Source organism: Diospyros lotus, chromosome 2 (assembly GCF_014633365.1).
Source record: "Diospyros lotus cultivar Yz01 chromosome 2, ASM1463336v1, whole genome shotgun sequence".
Classification (NCBI taxonomy): domain Eukaryota; kingdom Viridiplantae; phylum Streptophyta; class Magnoliopsida; order Ericales; family Ebenaceae; genus Diospyros; species Diospyros lotus.
This window is the reverse complement of record NC_068339.1, coordinates 41,313,529-41,329,491: the sequence shown is the minus strand read 5'-3', so window position 1 is coordinate 41,329,491 and position 15,963 is coordinate 41,313,529. Positions and strand designations below refer to the sequence as shown.

The window sequence follows — 15,963 nt, the reverse complement described above, 5'->3', positions numbered from 1 at the left end:
TAGTAGTGCCGCATCCCCAAAGGCCTAAATTCCATTAGAGACCAGTCCTCGAAAACTCTTCAGGGGCAACAACCCTGAAGACTCTGAAGACCCATTTGGGGACCCCCAAAGCCTTAGCTTTCTCGAACAGCAAATCAAGTTTAGCCTTTGTCGATCCTCTAGCAGCATCTCGAACCTCACTATTTTTCCAAGGGCTCAACATTGCCTATTATTTAAGATAAATAAATTCAATTGTTATATTCAAATAACAACACATGTTCTTAGTTTTGCGATCACATTAGAGATAACAACAATAACTTGAGTTTATATTTGCTTGATTAGATGATATAATTTATATTTATGTTTAATTAAATAATTATTTTTTATATTTAAAATTATATTTATAAAAAAAAAGCACTTTTATTTTTTTGATTGGATGATAGAATAACTGAACTTATTATAAGAAAAAGAGGAATCGAAATGAAATTTAAAATAAAAATCAATGCAATTGAAAGATTGAAATTATAATACTAAATCAACACAATAAGCAGACATCAAGTTTTAGTGTTATGAAATCCTATTAATAATATATTTTTTTTAAGTACTCTTTACGTATATTACTTAAAAATAATTAATTATGTTAATACAATTTAAATTCATAACCTCTAAGTAATAATTAGTTTTTTAAATAATTTGTCTATTACACTAAAACTCTTTTATTTAAAAATTTACCTAAAACCCCAAAAAACAAATCGTTACTTACTGATTAAACGGAATGAGGAACAAAAATTGATTTATCCAAAACTTTGGTTCAATATACTCTCATCCACGGAAATATCAAAATGTTGGCTTTTGGGAGTTTCTCAAACATCTTATTTTTAAATATGTCAAGAAAATATAAATAAAAAAAAACATTTACAGCCTATTTCACAATTTCTACAATATTTTAGATACAAGTTTTCGCGCCACATGTCTAACTAAGATTCGAGTTCTTCTTTCTTCTTCTTTTTTTAATTTAGGAAATTTCTCTTAAATTGCTTTATCTATCACTATCGTCATCATTTTGTCTTCTCGTTATTTTGTTACTATAATTCCATCTTCTCTTCGCTCCATCTTCTCGTTAATGACCAGCAGCTATAACAACCACCATTTTTAAGTTTTTTGACCGACAATTACAACTCTATCTATCTTTTATTTTTTGACCGATGATCGACAGTTACACTAATTATATATCTGAATTTGTGACTATAAATATATGTATATAAATGAGTATAATTATAAATGTATTTATAACTTTTTTTTTTTCATCTTAATCTTACTTTAACAAACACTATCTTAAAAAATACTATTCTTTTAATTTGTACTGTGTTGGATTGTTGTTTTAGTACAACCAACAAAAAAAAACATACAAAAATCACCAACAAACTTTATCCAAAAATTTTTACACTATGAATAAGCACATGGTGTTTGATTAGGGGGGGGGGACTTTGCTTCAAATCTCCAGGCAGCAACCGGCCTGGACGTGGCCGCCGTATTCATCGCCGGCGGCCACCTCTTTCCAGCTGCGATTCTTCAAATTCATCACGTAGGCTCTGTGCGCCTCGCCAAACCGTTCGCAGCCAATCACTAGCAAACTCGACCGCCACGCCGTCGCGTGTGTCACGTTGCGCACCGCCGCTGGTAGTGCCGCCTCCACCTCCCACGTTCTCTCCGCACGTGCCATTACGTTCCCGTCGTGGCACATGTACACCCGTCCATCGCCGCCTTCCACGCAGGTTCTCGGACACGTGGCGGCTCCCAGGAAATCCTCTTCGTGGTCCCACCGGCCCGTCGAGACATCCAATGCCTCGGAGTCGGCCCGGAACCAGCCCTGCATTTCCGTCGGGTACCCGCTGATGACCTGGAACTTGCCACGGTGGAAAACCGCCTTGCACTCGTCCCGCTCCTCCGCCATGTCCGGCAGCGGGGCCCACTCGTCCCTCGCCACATCATACACCATCGCCGATTTCAGCGCGTTCTTCTCGTCGTCGTGGCCCCCGGCAACATACACCACCCGGGCGGAATCCGACGCGCACCCGAAGAATATTCTCGGGCTGCCCGGCATCGGAGCCCCGCGCCGCCACTTCCCCGACACGAAGCTGTAAACGAAGACTGAATTGGAGATCCGACAAGTCCCCGGTTCGCACCCGCCCATCACTACCAGCTCCGACCCAACTCCGACTACGCCGACGCCGAACATGGGCAACCCGCCTGAAAACGGCGGCAGCTCGGACCAGGAACCGGTTTCCGGGTCCCAAAGGGTGAGGCGGGAAGTGGGAGTGGGCATGACATCGTAGGTTCTTTTTCCGGCGGGATCGACCCGAACCTGCGCGAGCACAAGAACGGAGCGGGCGAAACCCGCCGCATTACGGCGGCGCGTGAAGTCGGGCAGCTGAATCTCAGCCTTCCAGGCTTTGGATACGGAGGCAGCCACGGTGAAGTGATCGGAAGGTAAACGAATGAGACATTCGAGAGCGAGATGGTCTGGAAGACCCGGAAGAAGCTCCATGGAAGAAGAAAGAGAATGAATTTGGTTCAGGCATTGACGGGGAGGAGGAGAGGCTGATATATATATATAATGGGTTTAAGGAAGAATGAAAGGGTGGAGTGAATTGGGTGTGAGAGACGTACGTATGTCTGTCTGTCTCTGCCTGCCTGACTGAAAACAGAACTCTGTCTGTGTGAGAGACGTACGTATATATGTCTTGTCTGTCTCTGCCTGCCTGAAAACAGAATTCTGTCATTCATACAACCAATTTGCGGCAATTAAGGATTGACATAGTGAACACTGACCAACAACTTTTGTCACACCTTAATCAAAATATAATCATTTTTTACGATAAAATATCTGAATTGTAGTCCCCAGAAACCTTTGTTAACGGATGACTCGTGCAGCATTGGAGAGAAGACATTAACAAAAGAAGGGAGAGTCACAACCTTTAATTTTAATTTTTTTTTAAATTATATAAATAAAGATATTAAAGAATAATAATTGTCAAGTGATTCATAAATTTTTGAAAAAATCTCTTGTTGACATCGGGAAAGACTCTCGAGTTAGCTCACTCAATCATATTAGTCCTCGATGAATTTTACTAACTTCTTGGTGACACTAATCTTTTAGACAAGTTTCTTGTATTACTCAATCTCAATCATTTAAGAATTTTCTATTTTTATGATTTTTTTCTATAAATTTTTTCTTTCATTAAGTCTTTAGGTCTCTTTTTTTTTTAGGATTGTGTTTATCATTGGGCATGACCCTTTTTAGACTCGACAAAAATACAAAAAACTTTTTAAGATACAAAATTAAAAAAATCTCACAAATAAGGTTAACTCCGGTGGCCCATAGGAAAGGAATAAATTGAATAATAACCGGATGTGCTGCTACAGTTTAAAAATCTAGAATAATTTTACTTAAAAAAGCTACGAATATAAAACTTTTTCTACAGTTCATTCTTATCCTAATTAATTCCTATTGCCCATTATATAATGTCACAACTACTAGTCCACCATGTTTTCAAATCAAAAACTACAGTCACTTTACCACTTTTTAAATAAAATGCAAAGTGCGAAGAAAATAAGTATAATATAATGATTATATCCATCTTCCTCATATCTTGAAAGTTCTGAAGCATGAAAATGATGATCCAGATATCTTGTTTTTTTCGAATTATTTTTTATTTTAAAAATATCTGAAATATTTTTTGGGGTTATTTTTATAATTTACGAAACATTTCAAGAACGTTTCACAAATTATAAAAAATTATAAAAAATGCGTTTCTTACGACCCATCCACTGTTCAGTTTAGTCTTCTTCTTCCACCATGCAGTTACTACTTGCATAGGTTGTTGCTCCGTTCTTCTTTATAATATCCTTCTCCTTTATTCCACTACTTTGTTGCGCCTCCTTATAATCTTCTATGTTTCTTTTTTTTTATTCCTATGATATTTGATGCTCCATTCTTGCTTGTAATATCCATTGCTTCGTTATTCCTTGTGATGTCTGCCTCCTTATAATTCTTTATTTTTCATTCTTTATCTTTATCTTCAACCTTCTCCAATTTTTATATATATTTTTTAATTTATACTTTATTCTTTTCTTTTAATTTACACTTTATCCCAGATTTTCATTCTTTTTAAAAAAAAAAAAAAATCGACTCCCAATTTTCATTTCATATCGAAAACGTTTCTCATTTCTGTTTCCATGCAACCTAACTTGAAAGTATAAAATATTTTATTTGATTTTAATTCTAAAATTCTAAATACAAAAATCTTATTTTTATCTTACTTTTTCATTTTACATAATATTTAACTCACATTTATGTTCTACAACCAAATCAATTTAGACGGTTTTAAAATTGTCAAACTATAACCAACCTATTCCATTACAATCTGACAATTTGTTGGTTTAAGTTAATTTATTTTGATCAATTTGAGTGTCCAAGGTAGCTCATTATTAAATTGAAATTTTAGTATAGAAAAATAATTTTTAATAATAATTTAATTCAAAAAAATTATAGACCACTTCAAAATTTATGAATTATAATTCTCTATCTTAAAAATAAAAAAAAAAATCAACCCCTCCTCCTAAATAGATTTCTGAATCTATCCTTGATAGTATATTCTAAAAAATTTAACAAATAATTTGATAAAAATTTTAGAATAATTTTTGATATTATTTTGATCATTATATATCTTAGTTTAAAAATTATTTTAACTTTATTTTATTTATTTTAACAAAAGGGCATGTGAGGTGTCATCTTTGCTGGAAGAAAGTTGGCAAACATAAAAGCTTCTTTTACTAACATTTTTGTGTAGTTTTTATTATCTATTATAGTCAACTGTACTATACAATTGTGAAATATAAAAATTAAGTAACAATTTATAATTACCCATTAACTCGGTCAACCAAAAGATTCCAATAGAGAAACAAATATAATATTGGAAAATTAAAAGGTGCCATGCCAAGTATAATTTGGTCACACTTCACAATATGTACTTAAAAACAAAATTAAGATAAGTTTCATGATTTGGCTCATTCAGCTCTTAATTCACCAACTGCCTCACTAACGTCAGAGACGAGACGAAATAGAGAATCGTGCTTGAACATCCTGCTAGAAGGCCACGGTTGGATGTGCTGAATGGCATCTGAACAAACCAAATTAGGTGAACTCTTGGCCTTAATTAGTGCATAAGATCGATAGGGGCAAATAACTAACCTTGTGAAAAAAAATGAACTCTTTTCACGCAATAATGTACTGTTAAATTCACAGGTACTACAAACCTGATGGTATCATCTAACTAACATTGTCGTGTGTATGGTTGTCTTCAATATTTCTTATTATGTTTTATAATTAATTTTTGAACTAATAATATCTACTTTTCAACTTAGTCTAGTAATAAGTGATAATTTTGATTAATTCAAAATCTTAAATTTGGATCTCATAAATTTCTTATTGTCGCTTTAATACAACAATAAATTTGTAGTGCGAGAAAAAATGACCTTAAAGAATGATTATGAGAGTTTCAAATCTAGATACGAGTGATCATAAGAGTCTCAAGTCTAAGCATAAGGGATCTTGAGATAGGCTAAGTGTAGATGATCAAGACACTTGGAGGTGATGATTAGGAGACCTGTAAGGCTGGATACAAATGATCTAGTGCCATCTTGATGATTGAGTACCTGATGATCAAGTTCCTTCGGGATGACCGAATACCTGGTGATCAAGTGCCTTGCTAATGAGCGGATGACCTATTGAGACAAACAACCAGTTAGAGGCGTAGGTGGATGTCTCCGCGCAAACCTTCTGATACTTAAATCAGTCTTTAAGTGCTTGAGCGTAAAAAGTGAAGTCTAAGAGCAAAAATGAACTTACTTGATAGAGAAAGTGGCCCTCCTATTTATAGAGGAGGGAGAAAAAGACCACGTGGCCATCAACATGTTTTTAGGATGAAATATTCTTAGCATATCTTGTGAAATATTGGAATATTCTTGCATGTCTTAGAGAGAGGCTTGGAAAGAGGCTCCCTAACTCAATTTGAGGGATGCCTCGAAAGGGTTTCTTGGCTACCAGAGAGGCTCCCAAGGGTGGCCAAATGCATGGACAGGCTTGGGAAATGGTGTGGCCGAACCTAGATGGAAACGAATAAGTGGAGCATACTCCACTTGATCATGGTCGAGTGAAGGGATCCCTATTCAGCTTTTCCTTTCTCTTATACTTGCTTTGTCAACTTGTAACTTGACGACATCTTCATGAAAGTTGATCTTGTTGGGAGTTGGACTTGTTAGTGTTATGGATGATTGGGTAAGGTGTACTCCATCCAATCATGGATCAAGTGGAGGGTTTTCCACTTGGTTTTATGGTTCTTTGGTCTTTCTTTTTTCTTAATTTGCTCAATGACACGTTGTATGGCAAGTTTTTCTTCAAAGATGGGTCAATGGTGTATTTTTAGAGGATAAAACCACTCATGATCAGGTGTGGTACACCCCACTCGATCATTACTTGATTCTTGATTTTTTTTTTTTTGCTTCCTTTCGTGTTTTTGGCCCTTTTAGTCTTAAATTTTCTTGGTTTAGATGGTTTTGCCTGATCATTTTACCCCACATCATTTCACACCACCTGGTCATTTGCAAGCCACCTAATCATTTTACCCCCACTTGATCATTTCACGCCACTTGATCATTTACAACTCTACCACTCGAATTTTCGTGAACCTTCCTCTTCCTCAATTGATGGATATAACATTTCTAATGTTTCTCCACTACTAAATCTCAAGTGCTTCAATCTTACCTTTCCAAAAAACAAAAAAAAATTAATAGCATCCACAATGCACAAGACATGCTTTGTTAGAGTTAAAAAGGATTATTTTTATACACAATCAAACATTTACTTAGAAAAATTATTCTTAAACTCAATTAATATTAAAGTTTCATAATTAAACATTTAAATTGTTTAAGAACATCTGTAGCACACAATACTTATCATTACAAGAATAAGATTCATGACTTCTTTTTTTCCTTTATTGGTAAGGTCCACATCGCTTACTCTTCATTTGAACACAATCTTATATCTATTTTAAAAAAATATATATTTCTATAACTCAAACCTATAAACTTGCAACACCACAACTTCATCTTAATCCACTTTTCATTATACAGTGTAATCAGCACCAACACAATGCACAACACTTCAACAAAATTTAAGTACTTCAGCAACATTATCATAACATTTGGAATTATCTCTAAGCTGAATTGGAAAATACCTTTCAAATACTGAAAAGTAAAACCAATTGATGGACCAAGAGGAGTATGGCTTCCTACATTTACAAAGTTGCACTGGTAAAACTAACTGCAGCGAGGCTCCATGAGGTACCAGTTCTGCTCATGGTTGGCTTTTGAGTTCTTCCCTTCAGTTTCAAGAACAGTAATTATCAGATCAAAGGCCAATGATTTGAACTTTCAGATCAAACTGGTGCGTGTATCTAATTACCCAGCTACCAATGGTGAAAAGAACACGGGGTTTTAAACAGACAAACCATATTTGCAACTTTACATCAGACAAATATTAAAGCACTTGTTCATTCCCCCACTGAATGTCACTTCAATCAGACCAAGTGGTAAGTAGTAACACATGAGAACTGTTTAATTTGTTCAAAGACGTGAAAATAAGATGGCCCACAGGATACCTCAATCATCCTTGTTGGAGAAAACAAGATTTCAGTGCAAAGCTGCTAGTTCAACTAGTTCCTTGTATTTATCAGAGACATAAGACTGGACCCGGACGGTGGGTTTCCCATCACCTTTTGCTGGTGAGACATACTTCACTCCAATTACAGTTGTCATGCCTGAAAAAAAAAAATGAACCAATTGATCCAACCTCAATGAGATTTCAAACAAGATATGATATTTAGTTATGTTCTATGATCTACACTGGCAAATGTTCAAAAAAACAAAAAATCAAATGCAACTTCGAATTTTTCTAGCATGGCTAATACATATCGTATCCGGAGCTTATGATCAAAAAATGTTACAGAGAAGATATTTACCTATTTTTAGGGTTCATGAATCCAAGGAATATCTAACATGTTTCAGCAAGATAGTCTAAGTGGCGCTGTCTACTGATTGGAAAATTCATTTCACACCTCAGTATCAAGAGTAATAACATACGATCAGATTTATACCAGACCACCTAGGGACTTTAGTGCAGCTACGCTATCAACCACAATTTGTTTTAATAGCCTTCTTCTCCATGAAGATTAATGCAAAGTTTGGCACCAGAATTTGTTAGTCGAAAGCAAATGAAATAAAATATATAAAATTGTTATGGATAACCAAACCACAGACGATTACTCTGACAAGCATTTATGCATTTTCTTCTCCTTCTCTAACCCAACTCAGAATAAACAAACTTTGTTCAATCACTTCACTTTAGTCTATTTTATCTTTCTCTCTTGTTTTTCTTGCAGAAATTCTAGTTCCTGACATAGCGCACAAGGAACCTTCTGTGATTTCTGAACTTGTACAAGGATGCACTACAGGGGTGGGCGGGTCTGATTGAAGTAATCTGCAAGAAAGATTTCTTAGTGTTTGGCAAAGTTAATAATTGTAACCATGAGCATATCTGGAATAATTAACTTTACTCAAGTCTAAGAACAGTTTGTATCATTCAATGCCAATATGAGTGGGTCTTAGGTTATGAAAATTGAAAAACTAAGAAGCACCTTGAAAGAGTTATCTCCATATCAAGGTCTAAGCGGAAGCACAAGGCTCACCATTTCAAGAGAACAGGGGGAGGGACCCTTTCTTGGGAAAGAGGCTGTTCCAAAACTTGACACTTGACCTTTCAGCCATAAAGGAGCAATCTTATTATTCCTACCAAGGCTTGCCTCACTTTTTGAGCAAAAGCATGCAAACCAAATTAAACAACTAGCCATGTCCTGCTCAAAGAGAAGCAGATGTGCCCTGGAAGGGCCAGCAAATTTCAAATGAATTTATAATAGGAAATCATTGAGGATTTCAAGTTGGAAATATTGTAAGTATTGAATAGAGCTATCAGGAAACTGATATTAGTAAAATTTCATCAAGAATGTTTGCTGCTTGCACCAAAACTAGGTGTCCGGGTCTCCTCTACCAGCACCACCCCTAGTATCAAGTAAAACACTGCTTTTACCCATAGTATCATGTAGCCAACCTCACCTAGTGGGATTAAGGCTTAATGTAAGGAAGGCCTTAGTAAAAACTAAATACCTAACAATAAAAGCATGCTTTATAGCATAGGACAACACATTAGCACCCACCCACCCACCCCAAAAACACATAAAGAGGTTCAGTAACTTTCAACTAGTACAGCCATGTAAGAAAGCAAATACTGGAGAGAATCAGAGTATAACTCCAATAAGAAAAAGTTGGACCAGAATGATCAAATAAAAATATATGGGGACACTACAGCAAGGGGAAAAGAAAAGCATAAGCCACATGAACACAACAAATATTCAGATTGTAGTCGCAAACTATTATGATGATCAAAAGAAAGAAGCACCCACTCTCATGTATGCGTCCGTACAAAAACCTTTCGCCTTTCCAATATTCTAAAGGCCTCATCTTGATTCTTTTGCTTTTCCTTACACCGGATTCCCAATATGTACCTTCCCCTGCAAGGATACATGGAATTATTCAAACAGAATCATTAAATATTAGAATGATGCTTGTAGAGGTTGAGGCACATGTAAAGACCTGCAAGGCTTTGCCTATGAGAAAGTGTTTTTCTTCTACGACCACTGACTGCAAGTCCTTTCTCTCCAGAAGGTTCCTTGATGTTCTGTTCCACACAAAACAACTTCATTTTCTTCTCTTTTGAATGATACATATAAAATGATATCAAAAAGAAGTGACAAACAGGTAGAAAATACATCACCCATAAAGAAATCAAAAGAAATAATAATTGATACAGAGAAATTACAGACTCCAATTTGTTCATAGCTGTAAATGTCAACCACCAGACCAAATAATGAATGAACAACAGGAAAGGAGGAGACCTCAATATGTTTTTCTGGAATCGCATCAGTGGTTCTAGATGTCCCATCCATGTCATTGGACTCAACTCCAGGAGGACTTAATTTATCTGCAAGAAGAAATAAGAAAGTCACACTTAACAGACCAAAGGTTGAGAGGTTCTCAACCATAAAGATGACAAAAGACACCCCCATTTACAGTGCTATATGATAAGTGTTTTAATGCAAGAGAACTATGACTGATATTTCATAATTTCCGAAGCAGGAAATGATTCAGGATGCTGATGGTTATTTACACCTCCTTGGACAATCAACAAGGAGATGGCATTTCACTAACAATGGTAACATGGTCAATTTTGAAGCAATATAATTTTAAAAATGTGATAGCAGTTCGAAGAAAACTGCAGACAACTTATTCTGTCTAATGCAATAGTATAAATTTTGTATTTTCTTCAAAAAGAATGACAAGAAAACAGAAGACAACAAACAGCAAATGTCTGTCTAATTTAATGGTACATGTTTTACATGCCATTTCTGAAATAATAACTGAAGAGTAAACAAAATAGGAAGTAAATCATCCATCAAAACTAGGTCATGAAGATTTAAATCCCTGACATGATCCACAAAAACAACTATTCCAAGGGTGGAATAATCCCTTTAACACATATACTGTTAAAGATATTAGTATTGCTTCTTATTGCAGCTACTTCCAATCCCAAACAAGTGAGGGTTTTGTTAGGTAGCCAACAAGCAACATAAAAATCGTCAAATCTTGTCATCATGAATTCTAGACGAAATATCATTTCATTGGCGCATAACCCTCCCGGAACTGATGCATTGGCACCAGATGTAGTGTTAAATTTGCAAAGGTTTTTGCATTTTCACTAATAGATGCAAGTACAGAAGTTAGTTCAGGATTAAAAACTTAGGATTAGATAATAGAATAAAGAAACCTTGATGGGAAAACCTACAGAAGTTGTGGATGTGATGATTAGGAGAAAAATTAATGATATTGGCCTCCAAGAAACCAGATGGGTTCTTGAAAAGTCTAAAACTAAATTAGTCAGAATATGAACTTTAGTACACACTGGAAAAGACTGTAAAAAAATGGATATGAACTTTGGTACATACTGGAAAAGACTGCACAAAAAATGGATATGAACTTTGGTATATACTGGAAAAGACGGTACAAAAAATGGAGTAGGGATTATTATAGATAAAATGTTAAAGGATGAGGTAGTGGATGTAAACATGTTGGGAGATTGGATTATCACAGTTAAAAGAGAGGAGACTACAAATGTTATCAGTGCACATGCACCACAAACGAGAGATCAGATAAAGGCAACATTTTGAGAGGATCCAGAGATGTTCTTGCAAAAACAGATTCTTTGAGGTGAGAAGAGTCCTTATAAGAGGTGATTTGAATGGCCATGTAGGTAGATAAGCGAATGAGTATAACGATGTGTATAGAGGTCATGGCTTTGGAGAAAACAATAATGAGGGAAAGTTATTTTGGACATTTGATCACATACAAAAGTGGCTTATCATCTACCAAAATAGACTTCTTCCTTATGAAGCAAAAAAATTGATTGTTTTGTAAGAATCTTAAAGTTATATGTGAGATTGTCTAATCATTGAACATACACTTATTATCCTTGACTTTCATATAAAAAATTGAAGGATGAAACAGAGCCCAAGAATTAAATAGTGGGATTTAAAAGTGAAAAGCAAGTTACTTTCAAGAAAAAAAAAAAAAAGTTGGAGACAGAAGTAGGTATGTTGTAGAACAAATCTAATGCAGGAGGAGATTGTGGTACCCTGGAGCTTAGAATAATAATTATAACACTAGCTTTATTGCATGGCATAAAATGTTGAGAAGTAAAGTACCAACGTGCAAAATATGAGTGTAACAACGATTAAAATGTTATGATAGATACGTGTCAATAGAAGCAACAATAGAATTAAAAATGAAGGTATTCATAATAAAGTCAGAGTGGCTCCTACTGAAAATAAGATACATGAGATACAACTAAGATAGTTCAATCATGCGAGGAAAAGACTGATAAAGACTTCTATGAAGATAATGGATGGAATGGAATAAGTTTTTGGCAAAAGAGGTAGAGGAAAACTAAGAAAAACTTGGTGAGAATGAGTTATAAGGGTTGATTGATTCACGAGAATACGAAGAGGATTGGATTATGATGTTGATAGGATCCTCACAAGAAATTGATAAAATCTCACAATCAACATTAAGAATCTCCGATTACAAGCTAAGAACAAAAAAAGAGAAAACAATATAGGCCTATTCGAGAAGGCCTTCTCTCCCAAAACTTCTTCAGAATTCTCTAGCTACTTCTCTCTCCTTTTTCACCTATTTTTATACCTCCTCAGCTCCTCCTCAGTCCGTTGCAACCATGTGGGTTGTTATTCTCCCCCAACCGAATTTGACCCTTCTGCCCTCGTGTCCTATTCCTTGGCTGCCCCTGCCTCTCCCTTCTTTTTTCTTTTTGTTTTTAACGCCTCTGATAAAACTTACAAATCAGGGGCTCTAACATTGCTCCCGCCCACGAGATTCACCTTGTCCTCAAGGTGAAACTCAAGACATTGATGCAGTAACGGATTGTACGATTCCCAAGTAGCCGTGGGGGGAGGGGGGGAACCACTTCCATTGAATAAGAATGTCGAGGCTCCTCAAGTTATTTCCCATGCCTGACTTTACCCCCAGTAAGAATTCTGGTTTCAGCTCTGCAGTTAGCTAGTCAGGGATAGTGGTGGCATCCTGCACTGCTCCTTTAGCCTTTCGGAGCTAGAAAATGGGAATTACGAGATGAATTGCACCGAAAGGTGGTAGAGACCGCTTGTAGACAAAAGTATAGTCACTAAAAATAGGAATTAACAATGTATTTGAATCCCAATTGGACAGTGAATTCCTCATATATACATTAGACTAATTATTTGACACTTGATAGGCACTGCACACTTTCATCCAACTTATATAATAGTTTAAGCAATAATTTAGCAAATGTGAGTTTGCAAATGCCCAAGAAGAAGACAATAATCATACCCTGCTGACTCTGATTACCATCCAATTTACCCGCAGTGAGCTCTGTGGCATCAATATTTGCTTCTTCATTCAATGGCATATCTTCAACCTGTAACATATCAAAGAACAAGACATTTTAACATCTTGCATAGGGACTTCTACAATACTCTGAAATAATTTATCAAAACCACATGTAAAGGACCATACCTCTTTTTCATTTGGTCCATGTGTCTGAAAATCATTATGAGGCCCAGCTGTGTTCCCATAGTTGACATCACCAGATGACACTTCCTACATAACACAAAACACCTGAATAAAGCAAGGTACCACAATTTTCAGTCTTCCAGAATTACAGAATAGGATTATTGCAAGTCCTTACTTTCTCCATCATTTCATTGGGTTCATTTGCCTGAATGTTAGTATCAGAAATAAGCCTGCAATTATCCTCATCCATTTCCAAGGGCACATTTGCCGGAATATCTATGTCAATATTAAGTGCGTGGTCATTACCATCCACATTCCTGCTTGCTTGGCTATCTTTCAGGTCACTGCAAAATCCATTTGAGCCGACACCAATCCTACCAGTGTTGTCATCCTCAGATTTCTCAATTTGGGAGATTGAATGTCTTGTGATCATCTGTTGTGAACCTTTGTCACCCACTCTAATGTCACCGGCTTCACTTACCAGTGACTTCAAGTCACCAGAAACCACCAATTCCTTCTCTGTATTACACTGTTCTGATTGATCATCAACATGTTCAACAGAAGAATTTATGGGTGGTGAGAGATTGAGTACTGAGAATGGATCACTGAGGGGATTTGACTGCAAAATGCGCTTTTTTAACAATGACATAGAAGCAAATGGACTTCTTGGAGGGGTGGGCGAAGCCAAAGAACAAACAGAGCTTTTTGTCACCTGTTTGTGTTTCACAGGTGTTTTACCACTCATCCCCTTCATCAAATTAGAAATATCTGATAATGCCTTCCGAGGCTTTGAAAAGTTTCCTCCCATGTTGATAAAATCCTTCCCCCCAACATCATGAAAGTCAGGAAGGCATAACTTGTCCAAATCAAGAGGTTTGATCTGCAAGTGCTCCTGCAACAAGGATACTGCTCCATCTCCATCTAAATTCTCACAGTTGCTAGATAGTAACTTGTCCAAAAGTTCGCCCACTCTTTGCTGGTCCTTAGAAAATGATCCTGTCCGTAAGAAAAGCAACTGTCACATCAAGTGGAAATCCAGTATTGTAAGAAAGAAAACACCAGAAACCATGTTGTACTAGAAATTCAGTTGATAATCCTAGAGTTTATATTTTCTGCTGCATGATTCACTCACCAGCTAATTCTCTTTCCTCCAATTCAACATCTGGATCAGCAGTTTCAGGTTGTGAAATATAATTTGGTGGACTGAGAATGTCCGATCTTAATGTCTCTTGAGAGGATATAAAATTGTCATCACTTTCAGGAAGTAATGATGAATAATGATGCTTATAACTAGCTGATTTCCTGTAGGTGGAGAATAATAACAAAAAAAAGCTGATGAATTGACAATACGACAAGCAGGAAATATTAGAGAATGGCTTATAGAAAAACAGATGATACCCCCGAATTCCTGGTCGGCGGCGCCGTTCAGTTTTTGATTGATGGTAGTCATTTAAATCAGAATCACTTCCACCCCTCTGTCTTTGTAATTCTTTCGTGGCATCTGTAGAATGATGGCAAGACAGAATGAAATCCACAGCACTACAGCATACGATCGTTGTTCCCTTTCTACAAGTATAATATCAAAGTAGAAAACTATAACTAATAATGTTATACTAGTAGGGTTTACTTTCAAGCCTTTCATGGGCCAAGAAATACTTCTCCGGGTCTTGAAGTTGTCCGATGTCCAAACTTGGATCCACATTCTCCGAAGATTGACTGTAATAGAAGTGTCGTACACTGTTAGACATCTCGAAGAATAAATTTTAATCGAATAATAAGCATCAGAACAGTAGCACCACCTTGAATTCGGCTTCAAAGAAAAACGAGCCTGCCTACGACCCAACGCTGGCCTTCGCTCTTGGGCATTTTCCTTGATCTTTGCAGTAGGGGCTTCAACTTTGTTAAAGTTCAGGAGGTCTGGACTCCCTTCTACAATGGTCTTTGCCTGCTCAACATACTTGCTGCTATTTCTCAATGCCTGGAAAATTCAAAAATACTAGCTTCAATGGCGGAAAACTTAAAGAAAATGTCAAATCGAACTATTTCTTCACAATGTTTCAATAAACGGGGCCGATCTATGTTCTGTTTTCAGTTAGGGATAAACTCAACAAGGCAGACATAGAAGTGATAGTGTTTTACAGAAATGGCGAACTGACCACGGATTTCATGAAAGCGTGGATGGCTTGGAGGTCGTCGGAATTTGGGGCATTGGTTGAATTGGAAAATGTATGACGGAACAGAGAGAGACCAGCCAAAGTGTGAAGCGGATCCATTGGATCGGAGCTCTGAGATTCATTCTCTTCTTCCATGGCGAGTTCGGATTGAAACCCTAGATAGAGTTTCTGAAGGGGACACAGCGAGAACAAGAGAGAGAAGAGACTCGGTATTTCGAAACGGAGATGGAGAGCGGGAGAGGCTATCAATTTGGCAATTTTCAATTGTGCCCTTATGCTAACGGCCACTTGACTGCGTTAAGCAAATATTTTAAAAAGAAAAAACGTCCGTCCGGTCCCGTTACATTCTCATCCTTTACGGTTTAAAATTATAAAATTTCTTACAAGTAGCCCAAATCACATAAGTATAGCTATAATTTACCCTCAACCTTTAAATGAATAGTATAATTTTATCGATATAATAGCTCGACTAGTTCAATCGAGACTATTATTGATAATGAAATAAGATAAGCTCAAA

General features: G+C 36.5%; 2 protein-coding genes across 4 annotated transcripts; both read right to left on the bottom strand.

The window, feature by feature from the left end:
• Nucleotides 1-1,335: 1,335 nt before the first annotated feature.
• On the bottom strand, nt 1,336-2,731 carry LOC127795486 (F-box/kelch-repeat protein At1g15670-like). Its single transcript, XM_052327186.1, has one exon. It carries the CDS (start codon nt 2,525-2,527, stop codon nt 1,472-1,474), a length of 1,056 nt encoding a protein of 351 aa, XP_052183146.1. The 5' UTR covers nt 2,528-2,731; the 3' UTR covers nt 1,336-1,471.
• A 4,479-nt stretch (nt 2,732-7,210) lies between these two features.
• On the bottom strand, nt 7,211-15,676 carry LOC127793996 (centromere protein C). 3 transcript variants are annotated; one of them, XM_052324850.1, is made up of 13 exons: nt 15,429-15,676; nt 15,072-15,250; nt 14,929-14,988; nt 14,671-14,838; nt 14,405-14,574; nt 13,448-14,268; nt 13,276-13,359; nt 13,090-13,177; nt 10,050-10,135; nt 9,748-9,832; nt 9,558-9,665; nt 7,701-7,859; nt 7,211-7,421 (listed from the first exon to the last, which is right to left on the bottom strand). In XM_052324850.1, exons 1-12 carry the CDS (start codon nt 15,579-15,581, stop codon nt 7,732-7,734), a joined length of 2,130 nt encoding a protein of 709 aa, XP_052180810.1. In that variant the 5' UTR covers nt 15,582-15,676; the 3' UTR covers nt 7,211-7,421; nt 7,701-7,731. The 3 variants fall into 3 exon arrangements, with proteins under 3 accessions (XP_052180810.1, XP_052180811.1, XP_052180809.1); XM_052324851.1 differs by having other exon boundaries at nt 7,211-7,859; nt 14,671-14,773; nt 14,900-14,988; XM_052324849.1 differs by having other exon boundaries at nt 7,211-7,859.
• Nucleotides 15,677-15,963: the final 287 nt, after the last annotated feature.